This window comes from Odocoileus virginianus, chromosome 3 (assembly GCF_023699985.2).
Source record: "Odocoileus virginianus isolate 20LAN1187 ecotype Illinois chromosome 3, Ovbor_1.2, whole genome shotgun sequence".
Classification (NCBI taxonomy): Eukaryota; Metazoa; Chordata; class Mammalia; order Artiodactyla; family Cervidae; genus Odocoileus; species Odocoileus virginianus.
The window spans coordinates 35,367,679-35,394,784 of record NC_069676.1 but is presented as its reverse complement, the minus strand read 5'-3'; the positions used below and the strand labels follow the sequence as shown (position 1 = coordinate 35,394,784).

At 51.5% G+C, this 27,106-nt stretch overlaps 1 protein-coding gene across 3 annotated transcripts; it reads right to left on the bottom strand.

The window, feature by feature from the left end:
- Positions 1-1,122: 1,122 nt before the first annotated feature.
- FGFR4 (fibroblast growth factor receptor 4) lies at positions 1,123-11,838 on the bottom strand. Of its 3 annotated transcripts, none has more exons than XM_020874015.2 (18): positions 11,728-11,838; positions 9,001-9,143; positions 8,083-8,343; positions 7,913-7,993; positions 7,633-7,799; positions 6,998-7,121; positions 6,310-6,500; positions 6,045-6,183; positions 5,308-5,501; positions 5,053-5,198; positions 4,846-4,967; positions 3,534-3,644; positions 3,255-3,445; positions 2,804-2,926; positions 2,651-2,721; positions 2,303-2,440; positions 1,947-2,052; positions 1,123-1,845 (listed from the first exon to the last, which is right to left on the bottom strand). In XM_020874015.2, the coding sequence occupies exons 2-18, from the start codon at positions 9,089-9,091 to the stop codon at positions 1,699-1,701; spliced, it is 2,403 nt and encodes an 800-aa protein (XP_020729674.2). In that variant the 5' UTR covers positions 9,092-9,143; positions 11,728-11,838; the 3' UTR covers positions 1,123-1,698. The 3 variants fall into 3 exon arrangements, with proteins under 3 accessions (XP_020729674.2, XP_020729675.2, XP_020729676.2); XM_020874016.2 differs by lacking the exon at positions 11,728-11,838 and adding an exon at positions 11,254-11,474; XM_020874017.2 differs by lacking the exon at positions 11,728-11,838 and adding an exon at positions 11,294-11,474.
- Positions 11,839-27,106: the final 15,268 nt, after the last annotated feature.

The window sequence follows — 27,106 nt, the reverse complement described above, 5'->3', positions numbered from 1 at the left end:
GAACTTCCTAACTCCAAGTCCAGGGACTCTCATTCCCCTGGGGAACAGGGCTCCTGAGGGAAAAGAAGTGGTCAGGGAAGACTCCCTGGGTTTTTCTCTGGTGTCTTCTCTGAGATGGGGGCTCCTGGAGGAGGTACAGATTTGTGGGGGAAGATGGGACATAGTGAGGCAAAAGGGCACAGAAATAGGAAGAGGAGACAAAGAGGAGACCTGGAATAGGAAGTGTGGCTGCTGCTCCGTCTTCCAGGATGGCCCTAGTTCCAAATCCTTATTCCTAGCCCCTTCCAACCCTGTTTGTACTTTCAGCAGCCATCCCCTAGAGGTTCTGGGGCAATCCAGGAGCTTCCACCAAGGGTCTGTCCTGGATGGGAGCTCCTGTTTCAGCAGGGCCAGAGAGAGTGCCAGGTACTGGGTCAGGTACCTCCTCTGCGGATTTGGGGGCTGAAGAGCGGCAGTGACTGCTGCGATGGAGCCGGAGAAGGTTCCAGGCTTAGAGCCCTGAGAAGCTGATCCTTCCAACCTCCCCCAGAGGGTGTTTGAGAACAGGGCCATGACGGCCTCCCCAGGGGAGGACCAGGCAGGCAGAGACAGCTGCAGCCCAGCCAGGCGGCAACCAGCTGCTGCCTGGGAGACTGGCCAGGGTGGGGCGGGGTGGGCACAGCCCCCACCCTGAACGGCAGAGCGTGGGAGCGGGCAGCAGCCTCGAAGCTGAGTTTCAGGCTTTCACGCTGTGTTAACGGTCAGCTTGGTTAATGCTGAGCAGATGGGGGCGGGGTGCTGCCAGCTCCCATGGGGACAGTCCCAGGGCACGTATGCACATAACGCATGTGCAGAGGGTACAGGAGTCCCGCCAAGTGGATGGTGCCGTGTGGACTCACCTGCCAGTTAGCACTCGTTCACACTATCATATATCCGACGAGGCTGCTGAGACAGACAAACCAAGACAGAGGGGCAAAAGGCTCCTGGGTCCACCCTGAGGCAGCTGGAAGTGGATATCAACCCAAGGCCTGGCGTGGAGCCCTCCGTCTGTGTCATCCCCAGCAAAACTCCCAGCTCGGGGATCTCTCCACCCTGTTCCCCCTCCATCTGCTCTGGGGAAGACACCAGACAGGCACACAGAAGTTTATTTCAAAAAAATAATTTATAAAAGATCATTTGCTTCTGTGTTTTGGCAGGCTCCCAGCCTCTCAGCCAGCACAGGGCAGTGTGGGGATGGGGTGGGCACGAGGGCTCCTTCCATCAAGATGCTGGGACAAGCAGCAAAGGGAGGCAGGGGAGGCCTGGGGAAGTGGGGTTCAGAGGTCTAAGACCTCTCTTGGTATGGGGAAGCGGGGAGGTTTAAGACAGCCCTGCAGCCAGGTCCAACCAAAGCCCCAGAACAAGGACGGAGTGTCAATGCCCAAAAGTCTAAGCAGAACCTTAACAAGTCATTAGAACCCTGGGGCCATGACTCCAAAGAACAGGGCCTTGAGACTGGGGTTGAACTCTGGCTTAAGGCCCAGAGGCCAGAGAAGGAAGTCTCAAAACTAGGGTCCCCAGGACCAAGGACCAGACCTCCCCCAAACAGAACCTGAGATCTGGGACAGTACCCTTAGGTCAGGGTCTGGGGCTGTCAAGGTCGAGCACCACCTGGTTGCAGCTGAGCCAGGAGGCCCAAGGCTGGCAGCCGACCTTGCCCATACAGCCTTGTGCTCCTGCTCACGTCTGCACCCCGGGGAAGGAGAAGGAGCTGGGCCTCAGTGGCAGGGGGTCGTGGCTGAAGACAGAGTCGCTAGAGGAGCAGGTGCTGCTGGCGTCCCCGCCGGCAGGGGAGTAGGGTCCAAAGGTTAGGCGGAGGTCGAGGTACTGTGGGGAAGAGTGCTGGTCAGCCCTGGTGGTCAGGTGGGATGAGGCTCAGAGGGCGGTGGGCATGGGGGGAGCGGTCTTGGGACCATGGGGCGCAGTACCTCCTCAGAGACGGCCAGCAGGACCTTGTCCAGAGCCTCCACCAGTTGCTTGAAAGTGGGCCTCTGAGAGGGTGCTGCATGCCAGCACTCGCGCATCAGCCCATACCTGGGGGAGGGGCGGGGGAGGGTCAGAAGGAAACTGGGGCCTAGCTGAGGGTGTGTGGCGAAGGGGTAGGAGGGTTTGATGCGAGGTGAGGCCACTCAGTGGAAGAGTACCCTGCCAGGCCTCCCCTGCTGGGCCGAGGAGGTGGTGACCACAGGTGAGAGCTGACCACTCTGTATGAGCGGACCGTGAGGTCAGGGTTAGGGCAGAGAATGAGGACTGGAAAGTGAGGGGGAGTGGGGTGAGGCCTCACAGCTCTGGGGGGCAGTGTGGGGGCCGGTCCATCCGATGCCCCTCTCGTAGCAGCGAGAACAGCTCCTCCACGGGGATGCCAGGGTATGGGGAGCCCCCGAGGGTGAAGATCTCCCACAGCAGGATTCCAAACGACCACCTGGATGGAGGCAGAACCCAGGCTTAGCAAGGTACAGCTTCACTTCCTAACCCTGTGGCTAGGATGGGGGACCCCACAACTATAATCCACCATGAGGGTGGGAATAAGGGCTTCTTTTAGAGTCTGGTCCTGCTTCGACCCAGGGCAAGGGCTTTGGAAGGACAAAGGTTGCCTACAGATACATCCCAGGCCCCAGCTTTCAGGACTCACACATCACTCTGGTGTGTGTAGACTCTGTCAAACAAGGCCTCTGGTGCCATCCACTTGACAGGCAGGCGGCCCTGGAGGGAAGAGGGTACACTGCTGCCAAGGGCCACGGGTCCCAGTGCCTCGCCCCAACCAGCTCCACCCCGCCTTCCTTACGTTGCTAGTTTTCTTGTAGTAGTCAATGTGGTGGATGCCACGGGCCAGCCCGAAGTCGGCAATCTTCATCACGTTGTCCTCGGTCACCAGCACATTGCGGGCAGCCAGGTCCCGGTGGATGCACTGGGGGCGGGGCAGGGGTCTTAGATTGAGGACACACGACTGGGAACCTCACAGCAACCCGATGGGTGGGGAATCATCCACCCATTTTACAGATGGGGAAGTTGAGAGAGGGGAAACCTAAGCCACCCCTTCAGGGCCCACACCTTGTCTCTTGGACCGCCTCTTCCTGCCTGTGGGGTAGGAAGGAATGGGAACATGCAGTGTTAACTGCATAAGGATGAGGCAGTACAGAAGGACTCAGGGGCACTTACAGTAAGGAAAAAGAGGAGAGAGGGAGAAGTCGGGGGCACTTAACACAGGGCATGAAAGTGCGGGGATGGGTTGTTACCTTCCGGGACTCCAGGTACTGCATGCCCCGGGCCACCTGGTAGGCGCAGGAGACCAGGGCAGGGAAGGAGAGCGGCCCCTCGCTGCTCCGAGGCCCATCAGGGCTGAGGTCGGGGCCTGGGGGGCGGCGGGCCCGTAGGAACTCCCGCAGGTTGCCCTTGGCAGCACACTCCACAATCACGTACAAGGGCCCTGCAGAGGAGAGGGATGACAGGGAAGCTGACAAGGCTGTGGCTCCATGCCCCCACCGTTCCCACCCCTCACCCCGCCCCGCTCCCACCTTCCTGAGTGCAGACACCCAGCAGGTTGATAATGTTCTTGTGTCTGCCAATCAGCTTCATCACCTCCATCTCAGAGACCAGGTCTGCCAAGTCCTTGTCGGAGGCGTTGTCTGCGAGGATGACAGCCAGAGTGATTACACAAGGGAGGCTTTGAGTTGGGGACAGGACATGGAGCCCTAGATTCCATGCCAAGAAGGTCTGGGCCTGAATCCCTGCTAGGCTGTGTGCCCTTGAAACAGTCTCTTAACTTCTCTGAATCTCAGGATCATCTTGTATGAAATGGGACGATGGATCATGCCCTACTCTCAAAGCAGTTGCAAGGATGCAACAAGATCAGGATATAAAAGTGCTAGGCCTGCCAGTGAGTGCAACCAGGAAAAAGGAGGGAGGGGAAAGAGCTCTGAACAGGAAGGAAGCTCCGTCTAGAGGACTTGGCATTAGTCCCTGAATGGGGTGAGAGCTCCTGGGGGCGGGAAGTGGGCTGGCGCCCTGGGGTCTGTCTGACCAGGGCCTGGTGTCCATCTGGCCTGGGAGTTCAGGGAGCTGCTGGTAGGCGCAGCCAGAGGAGGCCAGGAAGAAGCTGCTCTAGTTTCTCTTGAGAAGGCTAAGGACCAAGGGCTGAGCCCCTGGGGCTGACCTGTGGCCCTGGGCCAATGACATACACTCCCCGCCAGACCTCACAATACACATTTCTCAATCCCTGCCTCCCAGAAAGTGCCAGGTGGCCCCAGCTGTGCAGAAAGGAGGGGCTGGCAGGAGTGCAACAGCAGTTTGGGCCGCTTTTGTAGAGGGGGCTGGGGAATAGCAGCGAGAGGCCTCGATGGTGGGTCCTGCCTGGGTGTCCTGATCCCCCGGGGGCTGCTGCTTGGGCTGTTCTCTGAGAGAGTGGTGGACACAGGGGGAGATCTGGGAAGGGCCTGAGGGAGACTGAGGGTGCAATCTGGGGGGAATCATGGGGGATGAGGTGGAGGCCTTCAAGGCTAACAAGGTTATTTGAGGTCAAAGCTGACACAGGGTAGCAGACCCATCACCCTAAACTCTTGTGGTCACCATCATCCCAGTAGTGAAGACTTCAGGCGTCATTTTCCACCAACCTCAGGCTGGGAGGTGGGGACTATTATTTATCCCATGTGACCTGTGAGGAAATCGAAGCTCAGAAATGACTTGCCAGGGTCGGTGGCACATTTGGGCACTGGGCCCAAGGCAGTGGCAGGGGGATTGACAACCTTTCCTGGTCCTCACCCACTAGCTGCCTGAGCCCTGTGTGTTACTCCCACGGTCATAGGGTCTCCCACAAGCCGCCACACTCACCCTTAAGCATCTTGACGGCCACCGTGCTGGCTTGGTCCGGCTGGGTGGGGTCCATGCCGAAGGCCTCTGCACACACCACCTGCCCAAAGCAGCCCTCGCCCAGGGGCTTTCCCAGCACCAGCCTGGAGATGAGAGAGACAAGGCCTCAGCCACCGGGCATCACTCCCGCACAGGGTCTGATCCCCACCCTCACTCGGCATGGCATACCTGTCCCGGGGGAACTCCCAGAGTGGGTCAAGAGGCAGGTCGAGACTCACGAGGCCAGCGAGCAAGGGGGGGCCGCTGGAGGAGAGACGGACACCCCGCACCAGGGACAAGCTTGATTTGGCTGAGGAGCCTGACTCCAGCGAGAACTGCAAAGTGAGAGACTTGGTCGGTCTGCTGAAGCTGAGCTTGGGCAAGATCATAGGCCCTGAGCCTTTGCCATGGGAACATGGAGGCGGGGGACAGCACGGTGGATACCTGTCGGGCCAGAGGGAAGCGAGACAACTTCTGCACGGTGGCGGGCTGTCGGTGGTGTCGGGTGAGGAGCGTCTGCCTGCGATATAGCCCGACCAGCAGCAGGAACACGATCAAAGCCAGAGAGCCTGATGAGTACAGGATGATGTCCGTGTACCTGCCTTCGGGTGCTGTCGCTGTCCACGTGAGGTCCTCCTCTGCCCGCAGATGGACACACGGACAGAAACTGATTGGTCAATTAGTGGTCAGATGGTTGGCCCCAACCCCCTCACTGAGGCTCTTGTAGCTCCTCACACAGAGAGACACACACCAGTAAAACTGCACTGATACCCCGTCCTGCGTACCCACCGACTTCCCTGGTGGCTTAGACAATATAGAATCTACTTGCGATGTGGGAGACCTGGCTTCTATCCCTGGGTTGGGAAGATCACCTGGAGGAGGGCATGGCAACCCACTCCAGTATTCTAGCCGGGAGAATCCCCATGGACAGAGGAGCCTGGTGGGCTATAGTCCATGGGGTCACAAAGAGTCGGACACGACTGTATGATTAAGCACAGCACAGCGCTGCATACCCATGTCCCAGAGGGTCGCACAGTCATATGTGGACATGGGTAGCAGGATTACTCTATGCAGAATCCCAAATCCACATGCCACATCCCAAAGCCATATCTCACAGACCAAGGAAGACTCTCTCTACCCAGCAGGTCAGAACCCACGGCTAGACCACAGCAGGAGCTCACCTGGCAGCACCGTGAGCCAGGCCGACTGGTAGGAAAGGCCGATGGAGTTGCCCGCCAGGCAGGTGTACTCGCCTGCATCCTCAGCAGACACATTCCGAAGGTACAAGACCTCCACCTCTGAGCTATTGATGTCCGCTGTCTGGGGATGGGGGATACACTCAGGGGTCCCAGCAGGGCCTGGGGTCCCGCTGTGGCCAGGAAGCGAAGGGGGGACTCCCCACCCCCGTGGGAGGATGGTGGAATCAGGTGCCAGCAGGGACTAGACCTTTAAGACTTGCACATAGGGGAAGCCGTCGGCACCGAAGCTGCTGCCGTTGATGACGATGTGCTTCAGCCACTGGATGTGGGGCTGGGCGTCACTGTACACCTTGCAGAGCAGCTCCACGTCACTGCCCACCACAGCCGTGGTGTTGGCCGGGAGCCCTGCCTGCAGGATGGGCCGGTGCGGGGACCGCTCTGGGGGTGAGGCCAGGCCAGGCTGTCAGCCCTGATCGGTGTCACCTACCTGCCTCCCGCCTACCCCCCATCTCAAGGGAGGGACCTTCCTGATACTCAGCTCAGAACTTGTTCATCCCCTCCTTATACCATTCAAACCTTCCGTGGCTCCCCATTGCCTTTGGGGACAAGGAGAACTTCTCAGCCAAGCACTCAAAAACCCTCCAGGCTTGGCTGTCTGCTTAAATCCCACAACCCAGTCATATACCTACCCACAGAAGCTTTGTATTCTTCACGCCTAGGGCCTTGGCTCCGCCTGTGTCCTCCGCCTGGAGGTTTTTCCCATTTCCCCACCTCAGCTGGGCCCTGCTTCTCCAAGCCCACGTTACTCCCTGCGCTTCCCTCGGACCCATCTGCTCACTTTGAGTAGCTTGAGTGAGTCGCCTGAGACTAAGTCCATCTGGCTCATCAGACTGGGTCCCACCCCCACGCCACCTCATGCCTGCCCGCCCACTCACCCAGCACGTCCAGCAGGTAGCTGTAGCGGATGCTGCCCAAGGAATTCTCTACGAGGCAGGTGTAGGTGCCACGGTCAGAGGGCACCACGCTTTCCATCACCAGGCTCCAGTGCTGATGGCGCAGCTGGGAAGCAGGCAAGTGTCCGTGAGAGGCCACCGGACCATGCCCACAGGGGTCTTCTCCAGCTCTAAGCCCCGGGCAGACCAACGCCAAGGGTAGGGACTTGGGACAAAGGAGAAGGTGCCCAAAAGTATCCAAACCGCGGGTTTGAGTCTTTTGAGTTTTAGCTCTACTTCTTCCAAGCTGGGCCCCCTTGAGCCAGTTTTTGCCTTTTCTGAGTCTCAGCTTCTTCTGAGACTACAGCTTGGAACTGACCCTGTTGTGGTCTCATCATGAAAATGAGCCGCTAACACACTGATACCTGCTGGTCAGTGATCCTTCCCACTTTACTCATGGAGTTGCTAAGGTCGGCGGGTTAAGTCACTTGCCAGGGAGTAGAAGAGTGGGAACTTGACCCAGAGTTGTCCATGTCCACGGTCTCGTGGCCCTTCTGGGGCCCTCGGTTGCCTTCCTCATTAGAAAAAGAGCTGTGGGTTTGACTTGAGGGCACCGATGAGGGAACCTGGAGACTCACCCGAATGCCTCCAATGCGATGCTCCCCGTGGAAGTCCTGTCCATCCTTGAGCCAACGGATGGTGGGCGTGGGGTTGCCTGCAGCTGGACAGCGGAACTTGACAGTGTTCCCGGCAGGCACCGCATGCAGTTTCTTCTCCATGCGCTGGGGGTGCGTCCAGTAGGGTGCTAGAGAGGAGGAGATAGGAGAATTCGGTGTCCACTAGAAGACCTCTTGTTCACATACTGATCTGTTCTCAGTGGCCAGCAGGGAGGCAGGGTCTTTGAGGACTCACACTGACCTTGCTGGGGGTAAACTTGCCCATTCAAGGGGCCCCTGTGGATCCTGGGGTCCTCATCGCCATTGCTGGAGGTCATGGAGTCTATGTCCAGGACAGAAGGAGGCGTTTGAGGCCCAGGACAGAGAGTCTCTCTCCCCAGGCATCCCTTAGTCTCTGCTGGACCCCCTTACCGTCCACAACCAAGGTGACGTTCTGCAGAAGCAAGGAACCTCGTGCCAGGCAGAGGTACTGGCCAGCATCCTCGGGTAGGAAGCTGGCAATCTCCAAGCGGCCTCTCCAGCCTCGTACCCGGCCAGCAGGTGTCAGGCGACTGCCCTCCTTGTACCAGTGGCCACTGCGCTCAGCCCGCCCACAGCATAACCGCACAGGCTGCCCAAGGGCCACCGTCAGCTCCTGCTCTTGCTGCTCCAGGCTGGGGGCCAGGCAGGGCTCTGTGGGTCGAGGGCAGAGGTCCGTGAGCCCTGCAGCCTCCTGCCTACAGAGAACATGCTGCACACACAACACGAGCACACTCAACACATGCGAAACACCTGCTGCCCCTTCACGGACACACAACCACATGCTACAGATGCTATCTGCAAGGCAAATGCCACCCCTCTGGTGCATAGCACACATACACAGTACATAGCATACATGCTGGACTGGACATGCCACTGTCTAAGGAATACACACACACACAAGGCACATGCTATACGTGCCACGCACAGGGCACGCACCATACCTCTGGGGCACATCACACTCACAGTGCATACACCACACATGCTGGTGGGGCCCCCCAAGTCCCACACGCCCAGTGCACAGAACACACACGCACACATACACACACGCACACAGCCAAGGGCTCACCACCAGCTCTGCGGCCCAGCTCGAGGCCCTGCACCCTGCAAGGCCAGTCCTCTCTTGGGGACACACAGATAGGTGGACGCTTGCTGGGAGCCAGACATCAAGTCTCCATGGCTGAGTCCTGCCCGGCTGCCACCTCCTCAGGGCCTGGGCCAGGATCCTCTCCAGCCGTGCTCAGCCAGCAGCTCCCTCCTGAGGCCCGCTCTTCCCTCCCTGGCCACCCTCTCCCTTCTCAGAGGCCATACCCAGCTCCGTTTCCTCAGAGGCCTCAAACGACAAAGCTGGAGCCCCAGGTGCCCCCAGCAGGACTCCCAGTAGGACCAACAGCAGCTGCATCTCCTTCCTGCTGTTCTCGGGGACCCAGGCTGGGCCTCCTATGACTGCCTTCCTGAAACAGAAAGGGCAAAGAACTCCTACTAGACCTGCACCTTTGCTGCTGTTCTGCTCCTATTTTGCAGATGAGGAAACTGAGATAAGAAACGGCTGGCTGACTTGTCCAAGCCTGACAGGCAGCGTCAGAGCAAAGACTGGAACCAGCTCTGCTGTTAACCAGAGCTCAAGGCTTCCCCATGGTAGGTTTAGTTGGGGGAGGGGGGCGGGGGGGCTGGGAGGGGGCTGGGCTTCCTGCCCTTGTTGGGTCCTGCTGAGACCTTCCTTGGCACAAGTTCACAGAAAGGGCAGTTTTGGAATTCTTTGCTTGGAGGGAAACAGAGAATGGAGACACATCTTCTCCCTCTCAGCACACATAATTTATTTTTTGCTGAATAAATGTATTACTGAAGAGCCAAAAAAAAAAAAAAAAAAACAAAACTGAAATATAATACAAGGCCAAACTTCAGCATTTGGATGTTATCTGATCTGACCCCCCTCCTTAAAGCATTGCTTACATTTCCATGACCAGCTTCGGAGACCTATAGTGGCAGGGCGGGTGTGTGTTTAGTCGTTCAGTCATGTTTGACTCTTTGCGACTCTATGGACTGTAGCCCGCCAGGCTCCTCAGTTCACAGGGATTCTCCAGGCAAGAATACTGGAGTGAGTTGCCATTCCCTTCTCCAGGGGATCTTCCTGACCCAGGGATCAAACCCAGGTCTCCCACATTGTGGGTGAATTCTTTACCATCTGAACCACCCAAGAAGCCCTACAGTGGCAGGGAGCTGACTGCTAACAAAGCCAAACATCCCATGGCCAGGAAAAATTCTGAGCCAGAATTGCATTCTGGGGATACTTCTGTTTTTTGTGCCCCTGCAAGTCCATCAGAGGTGAAAGCTCTTGTAAAGCAGGTAGACTGTAGTGTCTGACAGAGCCAACTTCAAATCCTGACTCTTACCAAATGCAAATCACTGTCCCTCTCTGGGCTGCTGTCCTTACAGGACTGCTTTGAGGATAAAAGAGAACACATGTAGGGCTGGGCGCACAGAATGCTGCAGTGTGTTCTTCCCTTTCGCCTCTCCATGACTGTCATCCTGTGTCTGCCCTCAGCCAGTCACCTCCAATTCTGGTGCTGTTCCTGGCAGGTGTGATGTACACTCTCACCCCATCTAGGTACTCTCCTCCAAACACCATCAATGATGTCTCCATCCACCAAAAGGAACACTCAAACCCAAGCCTCAGCTGGCAGGGGAAGAGGGCGACTAGTATAATTCCAGGGGCCTGCTTGCTATCACCTGGCGCTGAGTGACAGGTGTCATTGATGTCTCTGCATCCACCTCACTCAGGTATCTCACTGCACCCCTTCTCCTCAGCCCCTGCTCCCCCTGTCCTGAGTTCTGAGGCAGGGGGCGCTTAGCTTGTCCCAGCCAAAGCCATCATCTCCCCCTTCAAACGGTTTCTTCTCTGGGCTGCCCCCACAGCTGGGGCATCACTTGTCCAGCCCCTCTCCAGTCCATCTCACCTTCCCTGCCTGAACCCAGAGCATGCGACATGCATCTCTAGCTTGGGCCTTTGCAAACATCTCCCTTGGTTCCCCAGTAGGGTTTTAGAAATTTATGAGCCTGTCATGTCCCCCCTGCTCAACACCCACCAGCTTACAAGCCCATAATGGCTGCCTGTGTGCGGCAGCATCCAGTCCACACCGTTTATCCAGCGCCCAAGGCCTCCCTCCTTGCCCCTGTCATTCTCACTGGCCACTCAGTCTGCTTCTTCGGCACTGAGAAGTCGTTGGCTTTCAGAACTGGGCATGTCTTCTCTCTTGCCCATACCTGTGTGACCCCACTTCTCTACCTGGCTCAGATGCCACAATCTGTGCTCTGTCTTCGCCCACCTTTGGTTTCCATTGCCCTCCTCTGTGAAATCTCCTCACTCTGCTCTGCTCTTCAAGGACGTAGCTCTCTGGGTTGGGAATGGAGTGGGAGGCCCAGGGATTTTATTCCCACTCCGGGGCTACCCTGACTTCAGAACCTTAGTTGGGTCACCCGCGCGGCTGACGGGACAGACTGCCCTGCACCTGGGGTTGAAGGGTCTGACTCTGACATCAGGTAGTCCTGGGTTCTCCAGCCTACCGCACTCAAGCGCTGGGAGAGCCTGAGCAAGTGACTGCACCTCTCGGAGCCTCAGCGTCCTCATCTCTATTCGGGGCAAGCAGACCGTCGTCCAGCAGCCGAGGGACCAGCGCGCCCTTCCTCTGCCCCTATCGGGCTACCATGGGGAGCAGGGCCAGTCAGCGGGTCTCGAAAGGAGCTGCAGGGACAGTCCGCCCGCCCCCGCCCGGGTGGGCAATGAGTAACCAGCTCCGCGGCCAGGGTGCTCTTTGGACGGAGCGGGACAAAAGGCCCTGTGTGCGCTACGGGTTACTGATTTACCTTGCCCTTCACCCCCACGCCGAGCGGACGCCCAGGTCCCTAGTGCTGGGAGGGGTCAGCTCCCGGAGCCCCGCTGCCGCTCGCCCCCTGGCGGCTGGCAGCAAGGGCCTGCACGGGGTCCCGCCTCACGTCGAACCTCCGTGGTCCCGCTACTGGCACAAGGTCCCGACTTACCTGGGTCCTCCGCGGCCCGGCTCTCAGCTCCCACCAGCCCCGACCCCCGCGCCCAGCGGAGACAGAAGACTGCTCGGGAGTTGCTCAGCCCCCAGCCGCAGAGCCAGGAATGCACCCGAGACAGCGGCGTGGCCACGGGTAGCCCAGCGCCCCGCCCACCTCGGGTTTCACCTACTTCGGGCTCCGCCCCTCCTGGACCAACTCTGTATTAACAGCGGCTTGGGGGAACGGCCCAGCGCCCCGCCCATCTCGGGTCCCGCCCCGCCGGGACCAGCTCCTGACAGCTGGTGGTACAGCGTCTCGCGTACCTGGAGACTCTTCCTCGAGCTCAACTGCGCCTGGTAGCCTAAGGGGTCGGCCCAATGTTGGCTGGCACACTCCTTCAGAGTCCGCCCCTTTTGCCCCACCTGGGCCAGGCTTCCAAGTTCTTGACCATAGCTCTGTCCCTTGCTCCTCACACCTCAGGAAACAAGACTCAGCAGTTCAGACTTGATACCTCCCCAGAACTTGGCTTAGCCTGGCTCCTCTGTCTTCTGCACAATCATCATACAATCGACCCTCTCTGCCCTAACCCTCATCCTTCTCTGCACAACCTTCAGAGTGATGTTTAAATATAAATCTGGGGGTTTCTCTGGTGGCTCAGTGGTAAAGAATCTGCCTGACAATGCAAGACACTCAAGTTCGATCCCTTACCCAGGAAGATCCCACATGCCAGAGAGACTTAGCTGGATTTTTCCACACCTAAACAAGGCTCACCTGTGACCTGAACACTACACATCTAGCACTTAGGAAACAGCGTTGAAAAAGTGTCCAGACAAAACCTATCACACAATTATACACAGCAGCTCTACTTGTAACAGCTAAAATAAAATAAAATATAAATCTGACTGTGCCAACCACAACCATCTCTTTAAAACTTTCCAGTAGCTTCCTGTAGAGATTTTTGGCCTGACCTGGCCCCGCCCACGTCTTCAGAGGAAGCCTTCCTTATTTTTTCCCTGCTCCCACCCTACCTCTGGGCCTTGCACAAATGGTACCGCTTCCTGAAATAATCTTTCTGCTCTAGGTCTGATTTGCTGTTGTTTAGTCATTAAGATGCAAACTTGGCTTAAAGCTCAACATTCATAAAGCGAAGATCACAGTATCTGGTCCCATCACTTCATGGCATATAGATGGGGAAACAATGGAAACAAGGACAGACTTTACTTTCTTGGACTCCAAAATCTTTGCGGATGGTGACTGCAGCCATGAAATTAAAAGACGCTTACTCCTTGGAAAAAAGCTATGATAAATCTAGACAGAGCATTAAAAAGCAGAGACATTACGTTGTCAACAAAGGTCCGAATAGTCAAAGCTATAGTTTTTCCAGTAGTCATGTATGAATGTGAGTTTGACCATAAAGAAGGTTGAGTGTCAAAGAACTGATGCTTTCCAATTGTGGTGTTGGAGAAGACTCTTGAGAGTCCTTTGGACTGCAAAGAGATCTAACCAGTCAGTCCTAAAGGAAATCAGTCCTGAATATTCATTGGAAGGACTGATGCTGAAGCTAAAGATCCAATACATTGGCCACTTTTTCCAACTCATTGGAAAAGCCCCCGATGCTGGGAAAGATAGAAGGCAGGTGGAGAAGGGGACGACAGAGGATGAGATGGTTAGATGGCATCACCGACTCTGGACATGAGTTTGAGCAAGCTTCGGGGGATGGTGAAGGATGGGGAAGCCTGGTGCTGCGTCCATGGAGTCCCAAAGAGTTGGACACGACTGAGCGACTGAACAAACAAAGCAAAACAGTCACTCAGTCATGTCCAGCTCTGCGACTGCATAGACTGAAGCCCACCAGGCTCCTCTGTCCATGCAAATTCCTGGGTAAGAATACTGGAATGGGTTGCCATTTCCTTTTCCAGGGTATATTCCTGATCCAGAGATCAAACCATGCCTCCTATTAGCAGGCATATTTTTTTTTTTTTTTTTTATTTAGTAGGCATATTCTTTACATCTCAGCTCACATCCCCAGAGAAGCCTTCTGAACTTGCCAGGTTCTTCTTCCATGTCTTTTCTCCTGTGAGCATGAGAAAGTAGCAGGTAGTGAAGTGATTTAGAGCACAGACCACAGAACTCAAATTTAGCACCATCACACATGGCCTTGTCAAGTTACTCCATCCCTGTGTCTACGTTTTCTCATCAGTAAACCAGGTGTGATACTATCATTCTCAAGAAGTGGTTGCAAAAAGTAGACATGTTCTTCTCACACACAATAGTAGGAATATAAATTCATGGGGCCCCTGTGGAAAACAGTTGGTGGTTTCTCAAAAAACGACAAAAAAAAAACACCATGTGACCCAACAATTCCATTCCTGAGTATATATGAAAAAAATGAAAACATTAATCTGAAAAAATACATGCATCCCAATGCTCATAGCAGCATTATATACAGTTGCCAAGATGTGGAAGCAACCTAAGTAACCATCAACAGATAAATAAATGAAGATGATATTTTATATATATATATATATATATATAATGGAATACTACTATATATATATAATGGAATATATATATATATATAATGGAATACTACTCAGCCATAAAAAGGATAAAACTTTGCCATTTGCAACAACATGAATGGGCTTGGAGGGTATTATGTAAGTGAAATAAGTCAGAAAGAAAAAGACAAATAATGTATGATATTACTTGTATGTGGAATCTAAAAGATAAAACAACCTAGTGAATATAACAAAATTAAACACTCACAGATAAAGAGGACAAATGAATGGTTACCTGTGGAGAGAGGAAAGTGGGGAGGGGCAAAATGGAGGGGATTAACAAGTATAAACTAATATGTATAACAAGGATGTATTGTACAACACAGGGAGTATAGCCAATATTTCACAATAACTCTAAATGGAGTATAACCTTTAAAAATTGAGAATCATCTTGTTTTATACCTGTAACTTAGAGTGATTGTATAGCAACTATACCTCAATAAGAAGGAAAAATAAGTAGACATGTTATGTGTAAGCCTTCAGAATGCTGGTGCGGCTGCTCCTCAGCTGAGTCTGACTCTTTGTGACCATAGCCCACCAGGTTACCCTGTCCCAGGGGATATTGGAGTGGGTTGCCACACCCTCTTCCAGGGGATCTTCCCAGCTCAGGGATCGAACCTGTGTCTCCTGCATCTCCTGCATTGTGGGCAAATTCTTTACCACTGAGCCCAAGCCTTCAGAATGCTATCTGACATATAGCACTAGCTTTATCATGTAAGCTGTGATTATTTAGGACTTGTTATTCCCTCACCACATGTTCAAAAAATATAACAGCTAATTCTGTAAATAGAAGGCAGGAATGACCCATAGGCCATACCATTATATCTCAGTTGCCTCGTACACAACAGGTGAACTCTGAACAGCTCCGCTGTGTCCCTTCGAGCTCAGGTCTGCCTCAAGTTCAAGCACTTCTCTCCAAAATATGGTGTCATAGGTGTGCTGACCTTTGATCTCTATCCAATCTTCACCTTAATTAAGTCCAAGCCCTGTGCTCCTCTGAAGACTTCTGCAGGAGAAAGGAAACCCTGAAGTGGAGTCCCAGTCTCGCCTCCCAGCCAGCCCGCAGGCTGGTGGAGCCCCGGCCCTTGAGAAGTAGCTTCCTTTCCTTTTGTTACGCGGAGGAGTCCAGCTTTCCCCACCCTGACTCCCAAAGAGCTAGAGGCTTTGCCTTTGCATAACTGAAGTGAAAGAAAGTGAAGTTGCTCAGTGGGCGACTCTTTGCAACCTCATGGACTGTAGCCTACCAGGCTCCTCCATCCATGGGATTTTCCAGGCAAGAGTACTGGAGTGGGTTTCCTTCTCCAGGGGATCTTCCTGACCCAGGGATTGAACCCAGGTCTCTTGCATTGCAGGCAGACGTTTTACCCTCTGAGCCACCAGGGAAGTCCTAAAAGGCCATCGAGGTGATTTTTCCCTTTTCCCTCTCAAACAAAAGAAGGGTCTCTTCCCAAAGATACATCAGAAAATAGTTGCTTATCTTTTTTAAAAAATATTTTATTTTATATTGGAACATAGTTGATTAACAATATTGTGTTAGTTTCAGGTGTATAGCAAAGTGATTCAGTACATGTATCTTTTTTGTTTTTTTCAAATTCTTTTTCCATTCAGATTATTACAGAATATTGAGCAGAGTCCCCAGAAAATAGTTGGTTAGCTTTTAAAACTGCCCTGATTCCCCCATGAGGGTCCTTCCTTGTGGAGCACCCTGGAAAGATGAGGCTCCAGGCACTGGGGAAGCCAAGCAAATGGGAGCCTCCGGCCCAGAGCCTCAGACCTCCCGGGCTCAGCTCCCCACCGCTGGTCCTCTGCCGGCTCCTCCATGAATGTGGTTGGGGGGAGTGGGGTGAGCTGCCAGCGGGAGCTGGACCCCACATAGCTTTCATTCAACTTCCAGCCACTTTCCCGGTTTACCTGAGCCAAAAGCAAAATAAGGCTTTCATAGTCCAGGTTGTGCAACCTCCCTGTCCCCTGAGATGCCCAAGTCCTTCAGCCTGACACCCCTGCCCCCACTCCCTGCATCGGCACACGTGTGTGCAGCCCTCCTCCCACACTCGCAGCTTCTCACACTGAGTCTGTGCAGAGTTGGACACTCTCTCACAAGGTCTCTCATTCATTCACTCATTCACCAGGCGTGTATGGGAGGTTCATTATGTAGCATATACTGTTCTAAGTCCTGGGGTGAAAGCTGCTGACTCAGTAATAGGGAAAGATAGATAAGTAAACAGCACACAGAAGGAGATGTGCGGGGGGGGGGGGGGGGGGGGGGGGGGGGGGGAGTCTGGGAGAGGCACCCGAGCCTGTCTTCCCTTCACGGTCTCGCTCTGTTGCTAACAATCTTTCACCAGTCACATTTGCAACCTTTCTCAAAGATGGTCAAACATGCACGGACACACACACACACACACACACACACACACACACACATCCCACACTCCTAATGGGGGCTCAGGTGCCTGCTATCCTGTGATTTTGTCTTTAGTTGTCTCAGGCTCAATTTCTTTAGCCCCAAAATGTGTTCACCCTACTTCCTTTTCCTCAGGGGGGTTGGAGGAATTGACTGAGTTAAGAGAATGGGTTTCACTGGAACAGGAAGTCCGGAAGAAGAATTTCTCATGTTGACCGAGTTCCCACTGTATGCCAGGCACCGTGCTAGGCTAAGGTATTATCCATCCATTATATCCTCTGATCCTTCCCTCCAGCCAAATGGGGGAGGAGTCCTTAGCTCCCTTTTGCTGGTGACAGAGCAGGCACTCAGGCATACAGAATGACTTGTCCAAAGTCACATAGCAAGTGAACTTGAATGGAAGTGAGCCGTGAACCTTACTCTCTTGGGCCAAAAAGGGGAGGGAGCGCTCAGGGAGACTGTCTATAGAGCTGGGATGGTTGGTACTAATACATCAGCCCATTTCTGTCTGCATCTCTCTCTCTTTCTCTCTCTGTGGCATGGAAAAGCAGAGATTCACCTAAGGTGAGTATGTATAGGAGCTGGGACTGGGCATTGCTCTCTCTGCCCATTTGGCCAGGATTGATGGGGTACTTATGAAGTGCCAGGCCCAAGGCAGGGGTTGGCAGGCTCTGGGATCCTGGATTGCAAGACTGGGCCAAGAGGGACTCCTGAGGCCAGGCTCCACCCCCCACCTGCCTGGGAGCAGAGTTAGGGGGAGGGGGTAGACATTGCCTGGTGCCGACCATGTTGTTCTTGGATGGCAGCCGGGCCCGGGGAACACTGGAGCTCTTGTGCAGAAGGGCTGCCGTGAGCCCCTGCCCAGGCCCCACTCCAGCACAGGCCTGGCCCCATCCTCTGACCCAGTCTTGCGCTTTCTGCTCTTCTTTCCTTCGGTTTTTCTTTTAAAACAATTTTTATTTTGAAGAAGTTTTAGAATATGGAAAAAATATCCAGGGTAATAGATTAACAGTTGCTACTCAGAATTGACAATTAGTATCACTTTACCATTTTTTCCCCAAACCTTTTCTCTTCTGGTTTCTCCCATAGGCTCTGGGGAGGTCTGGCTTGGCTTGCAAAATGGAGGTGACACTGACAGCTATGGAGTGGTGAAAGGCTGGGTGTTAGAGTCAGACAGATAAGTTATTTGAATGCTGAAAGCTTTATGACCTTGGATAAGTCACTTAAGTTAAGCCTCAGTTTCATTTTCCATAAAATGGGAACAACAACTCTTCTGTGAGGGCTCAATGTGATAGTGATCTGTCTAAAATATGATGCACACAGCTCATATTCAGGGAAGAATAGCCAATACCAATACTCACAACTATGGGCCTAGGTAGGACCTAGTCCAAGGTGTGGGAAATATACTCCTGAGACCAGAAGGGAGGGACTACGAGGGTCTTCTCTCCTCCAGCCCTCATATCTCCTCATAAGCCACCCATTGGGCACATCTACATCCAGTGTCTACTCTGGGGACAACAAAGCCAGGAATTACAGGCTGCCCAGGACCTTGGTAGCAGAGTCAGGGAGCCTGGTGCTGATGTTGGCAGTCTGGGAGAGTTCTCAGGGAGGCCCCCTGAACCAAGTATGATGGATAAGAATGGACTACGAGGGATATGAGGGTCTCTCTGGGTCAATCCTGCTACCTCCCAGAGTCTCAGCAGCATTCTTTTTCCCCTCATGCCTGGTCTCAGATACTGTTAACCTGTGTCCTGGCATATTAGGACCAGAGGTGTCTGGGGGCTTTTGTGGTTTGCCAGCCTCAGGCCTCCCTTAGCCCCAAGTCTGGAGGTAGGTGAAGGTCATATTGAAGTCATCAGGATTGTGGTCTACTCTGGCCACTAGACTTTTACCTCATGGTTGCAAAATGGTAGCTTCAACTCCTGCCATCACATTTGTGTTCAGATAGGAAGAAGGAAGAAGCCACAAAGAGTTGAATCTGTACCCAGAAACTTCTGATTTTATTTCTTTGACCAAACTGGGACACATGGACATGCCTAGCTGCAAAGGAGGCTGGGAAGTACCTATATTAATTCCAGTGGACACATTGTCTTCCCTAACAAAACCTGGATCCATTAAAAAGAGGGGGTGGCTGAGCATTGGGCAAATGCCTAATGGTGATACAGTCTCTGTATCACCAGTCTCATTGGCCCTGCAGTGACTTGTTTAAAACACAAACCTAACCCAGTCACTCCTCAGCTTCAACTACTCTCTCCCCACCACCCACTGGTATCCCCAGCTCTTTAGCCTAGCACTCAGGGCCCTTCAAGACTGTTGTCTACTGCTCTCTCCTGTCCGATTTCCCCTCTCTGATTTCCAGCTGCACTGAACTTCCTCATGAACAGATTTGATTTTTCACATCTGATGCCTCTGTACTTGCTGTTCTTCTTGTTGGGATTATCCTTCCTGCCTGCCCCTCCTTCCCTCTCTCCCTCCAGTTATCCCACCAGATGCCTGCCATTTGGGTTTCTGGATTCCTCTCAAGCATTCCATCTTCTGTGAGACCCTTCCTGACCGATCTGGACATTTAAATCCTTTCCCTCTCTGTGGAAACAGGACCTCTTCTTTGAGATCCTGGCCCTCTCTTACTCTGAATTCATGAGAGGTTTGGGTAGGGCCAACACTTCTCCCTGGTCCTTTGGTGGGCATGTGTCCATTCACCTGAACAATGAAGATATTCCATCTTCAGCCTATTGTGACCAGGTTAGGGATGAGCATACAGCTCTAGCTGGGCCAGTGAGAGGCTGTCTAGGCCTTTTATTGGAACTAATGGGAAGCTAACACTCTCAGAGGTTTCTGAGGTATGAATATGGAAGTCTAGAGCTGCTTGAGTAAATCTGCCTGTGAGTGAAGCCAACACAGGACACAAGAGGGCCAAGATTTGGAGCGTGCTTAGATCCAACCATGCCTGAAGCCATTACCTCTTTGAACCTTCCCTTTATGTGAGCCAAATATTTTTTTTTCTGAAGTTAATTTGACTTTTGTTTTCCCACAAAGTCTGCATACATTAAAGGCTCTTAATAAATATTTTCCTCAGTAGAAATTATTCCTCCTCCTTTGTGTCTCCACCATCCTCTCTTGGCTCTTAGACCATGCTATTCATCTGTTCACGTGCCAGCAAATTCATCACGTCTCTGCTGCCATTTGTTTAAAACCAGTCAGTGACTTCATAATGCTTTTAGAATAAAGACCTGTATTAGTTATCTATGACTGTATAACAAATTACCGCAAAACTTAATGGCTTAAAACTTAACAAACATTTGGCTGGCTGCTGACAGGAGCCCTTCACTTCTCTCCACACAAGCCTTTCCACAGGGCTGCTTGAGTGTCCTCAGGACATGTTAGCTGGTTTCCTTCATAGCTGGTGATCCAAGAAAGACTGACTGCATGTCTTTTATGATTTACTCGAGAGTCATACTTGGTCATTTCTACATTATTCTAGTTGTCAGAACTGAGTCACTCAGTACAGGCCACTCAAGGTAGGGAGTGGGGTGGGGGAGAGGAAATTAAAACTTGACTTCCTGAAGAGGAATAGTTTTAAAAATGCATGGCTTTTTAAGATCACTATAAGACTATAATAAAACCACTATAAGACCAGATCCTACTTTGGTGTTTGTTGTCTGAACCCTTTTCTAAGGTTTGGGAAATGCCCCCATTTTCTGCCCAAAATGTTAGCTGGTCTCCAGGTTTCTCTTCCAGCTAAGGCCCAGACTCTTCCAGTTCACGCCGTCTACTCCAGAGAGCCAGTGATGCCCACAAGTTGGGCTGGGGAGGCCCCGGAGCAATCTCCTCTGGCTGGGGGTGGGGGGTTGCTGTGGCGACAAGGCTGAGGTCCCGGGCACAGAGCAGTGAACTCTCACCCAGCGTCAGGACCAGCTGGGCACAGGCAGCAGTGCCCAGAGCCCAGTACAGGCGGGCACAGCGGTGCCTTCCTGAACCTGTTCTGTGATGTGATAGGGTTATATACCTCAAGCCCAGTTCTTTAGCGCTCTTCGTAGTTCCTTGAACTTGAGCTAGCTGGAATTTGTTTCTGCTGCTTTCTGTTGAAAATCTTGATTCACTCTGAGGGACTTGGGGTCTCTAGTCTCTCCCCGTACATGGTGACATACTCTCCCTCCTTCAAGATGACAAGCATCTTCTTGCCTCAAGGATTTGGCACACACTATTCCCTCTGCCTAGAGTATCACCTCCCCCTCCCCTGCACCTGTTACCCATCACCCACAGCCTAGTTCCCATTCAAACTTCCAGTCTTAGTTTGAAGGTCACTTCCTCAGGGAGACCTTTCCTGCCCCTCTGCCAGCCTAGGCTCAGTCCCCCAATTATCCTGCACAGTCGTTTTCCTTCCCAGCACTTTATCACAATTGTAATGAGGAACTTGTACCCATTGGGTCCTCTGGGACAGAGATCATGTCTCATTCCCAGATCCTGGCATACAGGAGGCACTGAGGAAAAATAAATTCACTTTCCCACATGCTCCAGGGAGCTCTCTCCTACCCTAACAGCCCTCTGCCAGGAACTGCTCAGCTCCTAGCCAACTTCCTGGCCCTCAGGGGCAAGTAACAGATTTCCCAACTCTAATCAGCTTATTGAAGATTGAAGGTGGGAGTAGAAGCGGAGGACAGAGGATGCGATGGTTGGATGGCATCACCGACTCAATGAATATGAGTTTGCGTAAGCTCTGGGAGTTCATGATGGAGAGGGAAGCCTGGCATGCTGCAGTCCATGGGGTTGCAGAGAGTTGGACACGAATGAGCGACTGAACTGAATCGGCTTATACAAAATAGTGAATTGATTGGCCTTTGCCTTTTAAAGTTCAGGGGCGGACTGTCTCCAGGAACAGCTGGATCAGGACTCATTCTCTTTCATGTTTTCTTCCCAAGGGCTCCCGTCTCCAGCAGATGCTCCCCAAGAAGTAACAAAGGTCACTAACAACTCTGGGCTCAAGACCTTCCCAAAGCTTCTACCAGAAGCCAGGAGGGTAGAGTCGGACCCACCCCAGACCACAGGAGCTGAGGTTGGGGCTTTTCCAGGAAAATCCTATTATATGGAGAAGTGTAAATAGATACAAGGAAGCCAAAACAAGGGATAGATACTGTGCTTGGTGATTCTGTGATCCTTTACTGTGCAGTGAATCAACCCCAAACACAGCGATTTAAAACATTATTACTCCTTGTGATTCTATTGATTAGCTGGGCTCAGCTTGGCACTTGTGCTTCTCCCTCCTGAGATCACCTATGTTGGTAGCTCCCCTTAGATTGGACAGTCCAAGATGTTCTCCTTCATGCATGTGCAACTGGCTACTGACTTCTGTCTCTGTGTGGTCTAGTCCAGACTTCTTCTCAACATGGCAGGAGTGGAAGCATCAAGGCCTATGCCCTAGCCTTAAAAGTTGCACAATGTCACATTCCTACATTCTCTGAGCAAAGCAAGTCTTGAGGTCAGTCTAGATTCAAGGGATTGTGAAATGGACTTCCTATACTTGATGCCTGGGTTTTCCAGGTAGTGCTAGTGGTAAAGAACTTGTCTGTGAATGCAGGAGATGTAAGAGACTCAAGTTTTATCCCTGGGTCAGGAATATCCCCTAGAGGAGGACACAGCAACCCACTCCAGTATTTTTGCCTGGAGAATCCCATGGACAGAGAAGCCTGGTGGGCGGCCATCCATTGGCTCGCAAAGCGTTGGACATAACTGAAGCAGCTTAGCATGCATGCATGCATCTTGATGCCTAGAGTGACAAAGTCACTTTGCAAAAGGGCACAGACCCAGGAGGCCAAAAATCCTGAGAGGCCGTTATTGAAACAATCTACTATATCCCATAACTTCTATGTCCTTTCACTCGCTTCCCACCAGCTACCTGGTTCCTTTGACCTTAATAATCACAAGAGGTGCTGCTCCTTTAAGAAGTCTTCATGTAAAATTCTAGCAATGGTCCCTACCAGCCCATATTCACTTATTCACTTATCCATTAATTTATTCATCACAAAGAAGTTATTAAGATAATCACAGTCCTATGCTAAGCACCAGGGACTCACGGTAATGAATAAGATCCAGTTCCTGACCTCAAAGAGTTTCTAGTTTAAATGAAAATGTTAGTCACTCAGTTGTGTCCAACTCTTTGTCACCCCATGGATTGTAGCCCGCCAGGCTCCTCTGGCCATGGGATTCTCCAGGCAAGAATACTAGAATGGGTTGTCATTCTCTTTTCCAAGGGATCTTCCCGACTCAGGGATTGAACCTGGGTCTCCCGCATTGCAAGCAGATGCTTTACCGTCTGAGCCACCAGGGAAGCCCTATGTTGGCTTAATTATCAGGCAGACTATCCTTATATATTGGCAAAGATGACTGCTGACAGCTCCAGACTTATGATTCTGATTGCCCATGTTTAGGTCACAGGTTCACCCCTGGAACCTCAGAACCACAGGGTCTAAAGAATGGAGCAGAGATATCACTCAAGTGAAGAGAGTTTTTTAAAAAAGGCTGATGAGAGGCTAGACATCAGGTGTACCCCCAGGCAAGTGACTAAATTACAACCCTCAGAGTTATCCCCCGAGGGACACCTGGTAAGTTGTGCTGAAACTTGGGATCATGGGGGTCATATCTCTACACACTATGTCTTAGTTGTGTAAGCTTTGCAAGAGTTTTCCTCTGTATTTCTCCTGTTAAAATGAACCTTTTCAAATTGTCTTGAGGGTTAAATGAAATATCAAATACAGGGGCTCAGAAAAAGTCATTCTCTTCTCTTTGGCATTAAATCAGACTAAGGTCCTGAGACTGGTCTGCTTTGTCCAGCAAAAAAAGGGAGCTTTCTCCACCTAGTGGCCAGTGGGGTCATTGCACTACAGAGTTGACCTTTTTACAGAACCGTAAGATTTCTTGCCGGTTTTGAAGCTCCTGGATGGATGGAAGCAGCATTTGTGGAGAACAGCAAGCTTGGGAGTGCTAGAGCAGGGTTGTGTCTGCCCCGTCTGTAATGTGGGCTTGACACAAAGCAGAGTAGGTGAGGTCATTAGGTGGACAGATAGTGAGAGGGAGAAGTTGTTTTTCCTCTTTGACACTATTGGCTGCCCATCAGAAGGCCTGGTTAGGGGTTGGAACAGCTCATCTGATGGGGGCTGTTGTAAGGGAAGGGCTTTCTTTTTTACTGTTTCTTGGAAGAATCCCTGCCCGTCACTACCTCTTTAGAACTCTGGCTGAGAACTATGATTTCTTCTAATTTCTACTTCACAAGAAAATATCAAGGCCTCAGGTCACATGAAGCTGGTGGTAGGGCTCAGACCAATGCCCAGAGATCCAGAATCATATAGCTACTGGCACATACACAGCCCTATGTCTGCACTGAGTGGTTGGTGCATCCAGTTCTGAGCTAAGGGCTTTACCTGCATGATTCCATTTTATCTTCTCTTCAGATGTCATTGACTGTAGGGCTTGAGGTGTAGCAATAGGTTGAGGTTCCATATCAGTGGAAAATGACTTCTTGCTAGAGCCCAGGGGAGAATCATCTTTGGCCAGAATGTTGTCTCTTTTTCTTTCCTCAATCAGATTGAAATAGGTTTCTGACATTTCATAAATCACTGAGTCTTAATACACGGGGCTGAGCCAGATGCCACCTGCGTATAGACTTTCCTCCCCAGGGAGACCCAGAGCTTAATTCTGGCCAATGATAGAAACAGTAGTCATCATTCACATAGCATCTATCATGTGTCAATCATTGTAATTTTTTCATATGTATCTTTTCTTTTGGGCTTTCCAGGTGGCATTAGTGATAAACAACCTGCCTGCCAATGCAGGAGACTCAAGAGACTTGGGTTCGATCCCTAGATTGGGAAGATCCCCTGGAAAAGGGAATAACAACCCACTCCAGTATTCTTGCCTGGAGAACCCCATGTACAGAGTAACCTGGCAGGCTACGATCCATAGGGTCACAAAGAGTCATACACGACTGAAGTGACTTAGCACACATATATTCTTTTAAATGACCCTATAAAGTGAGTACTAACATTTTACCCATTCTGGAGCCTGAGCTCTATTCTTAATAGGTACTTTTGTTTTTTTGTTTCCCCTTTGCTGCGTTATGTGGCATGCAGGATCTTACCTAACCAGGGATCAAATCCGTGCCCCCTGCAGTGGAAGCGAAATCTTAACCATGGGACCTCCAGGGAAGTCCCAGAGCCCGAGTTCTTTGTTGCTTCACTAGGCTGCCTCTCCAGGGCTGATACTGCTTCTTCCATGAGAACTTCCTTGGCCAGCAGAGTCATGGGCAGGAGCTCCCTCTAATTTATCTGCTGGGCTGTGTATTGTGGGTCCTGGGCCACACTGGAGAATATTCCAGGCTACAGAAATTCAAACCTGATCTCAGGGGTGCTCAGAGTAAGAGGATCATTGATGAAAAGATAAGACTCTTGGGTTCAAATTCCTGGATGCCATCAGAATGGTCAATTAGAAAGATGAACAATACCAAGTGCTGACAAGGATGTGGAGCAGGAACTCTTCACTGCAGGTGGGAATGTAAGTTGGTAGAACCACTCTGGAAAGCATTTAGCATTATCTAGTCCAGCTAAACATGCACCTACCCTATGATGCAGCAATTCTACTCCCGAGTGTATGCACGCATGTGCGTATCAAATGACACATAACAAAAATTTTTTATAGTGGCTTTATTTACAATAGTTCAAAACTAGAAACCCAATTGTCCATTAGCAGTAGAATGGGTAAACTATGGTATATTCATATAATGGACTACTATACAGCAGGAAGTAAACTTTTTTTTTAATGAACTTCTGATACACACAATAACATGGATGAATCTCATATACATAATATTGAACACAAGTGGATACATGGATGAATCCTTTTTTATAAAATTGAAGGGCAAGCAAAACAAATCTACGGTGAGACAGGTCAAGATAGTGTTTGCTTCTGTGGGATACTGACTAAGAAGGGAAACAAGGCCAGCCTCTGGGGACTGGTGATGTTTTCTATCTTGATCTGGAGGCCGACTGACCATAAGGATACACTATCCTCATCAAACTGTACTCTAAAAAATTTGTCTCACATTATTGAATGTATGCTGTATCTCAAAACATTAGAAAAGCATGATCAAGCAAAGATAATCTCTGAATATGGCTGACAACAACAGTTATTTTTGCCCTTCACATCCACTCTTCTCCCTTGGGATGGAGGGAGCTCTGCACTTTCTTCTTTGACGCAAGCACATCTCTCCCTCTTTCGGTCAGTGTGTTGTAGGTGGGACTCACTCCTTTCCAGGTGCCCAGAGGACCATTTTTCCTAGCTGCAGCGACTGGTTTAGGGATGGGAACAGATCCAGATGGGCTAATGAGTCAATCCCAGCATTTTTTACTGGTACCAAGAAAAAGATGTTCTTTCCATTGCAGTTACCAACCTATTAGGATATAAACCTGAAGCTGCCAGAGGCTGTCTCCACCTTCTGGAGAAAGTCCGCCCAGGAAAGAGGCCACACAGAGCAACCCAGTGAGATGACTGTGTCAGAACTTGAATCTAGCCATCCCTGTACAAGGTTGTTTCATCTGGAGAATCAATAAATTTCCTCTTTTAGATAATCACTTTAAGTTTCTTACAGTTACAACTAGAGTCTAATACACCAGGAATCTTGGGTAAAATTATGAGAAGGGAAAGGGGCTGGGATTATAAAATAACCACAGAGCCTTGTCCAATCTCATTTTGATGGTGCCGCTGCCGCTCCTGCCGAGTGGCTACTCACTCTGTGAGACCGTGGCCCTGCCAGATGAGTGAGGCAGGCCCAGGGGTCATGGGGGAAGTACTCTGGTCCTTGTTTGTAAAGACAAGGAATCTACAGAACCAGATTCTACACTCCATTTTGCTCTTAGCAGTGGGACCTTAGGCAAATCGCTATACCTTTTTGAACCTTGTTATTTTTCTATAAAACGGAGTATCATCTCCTAGCTCAAAAGGTTGTTATAGAGATCAAATGCTAGTTTCACAGTTTCTTCAGTGTTTTCATATCCTTGGCTGAGTTAGTGCCTGCATCTTTGTGCATTCCCAGAGCATGCTTAACCCTCTATCACCATAATGGTCTTCGACTGTTTGAGCTACCCAAGGGCTCTAAGAGAATTTTCATTCCTGCATCCCCAGGCCAATAGGGCTGGGCACACAGCTCGTAGGACTCTTGAATCCTGACTAAGAGATCCTGCAGGCCAAGGGCTCATACTCTGGCAGCTCACTCACCTCTCTGCCCTTTGCTTCCTTGCCTGGTAGGTGGGGCTGATCATGACATCTTGGTTGGGGTAGAAGGACTCTGGGAAAACTGCTAAAGCAGTCTAGGCTTTGGAAGCTGAGAGCTGTGTAGGGCCTTTCCCAGTTGGTGAAGAGCAGGTTCCCAAGAATAGTTTGCTGA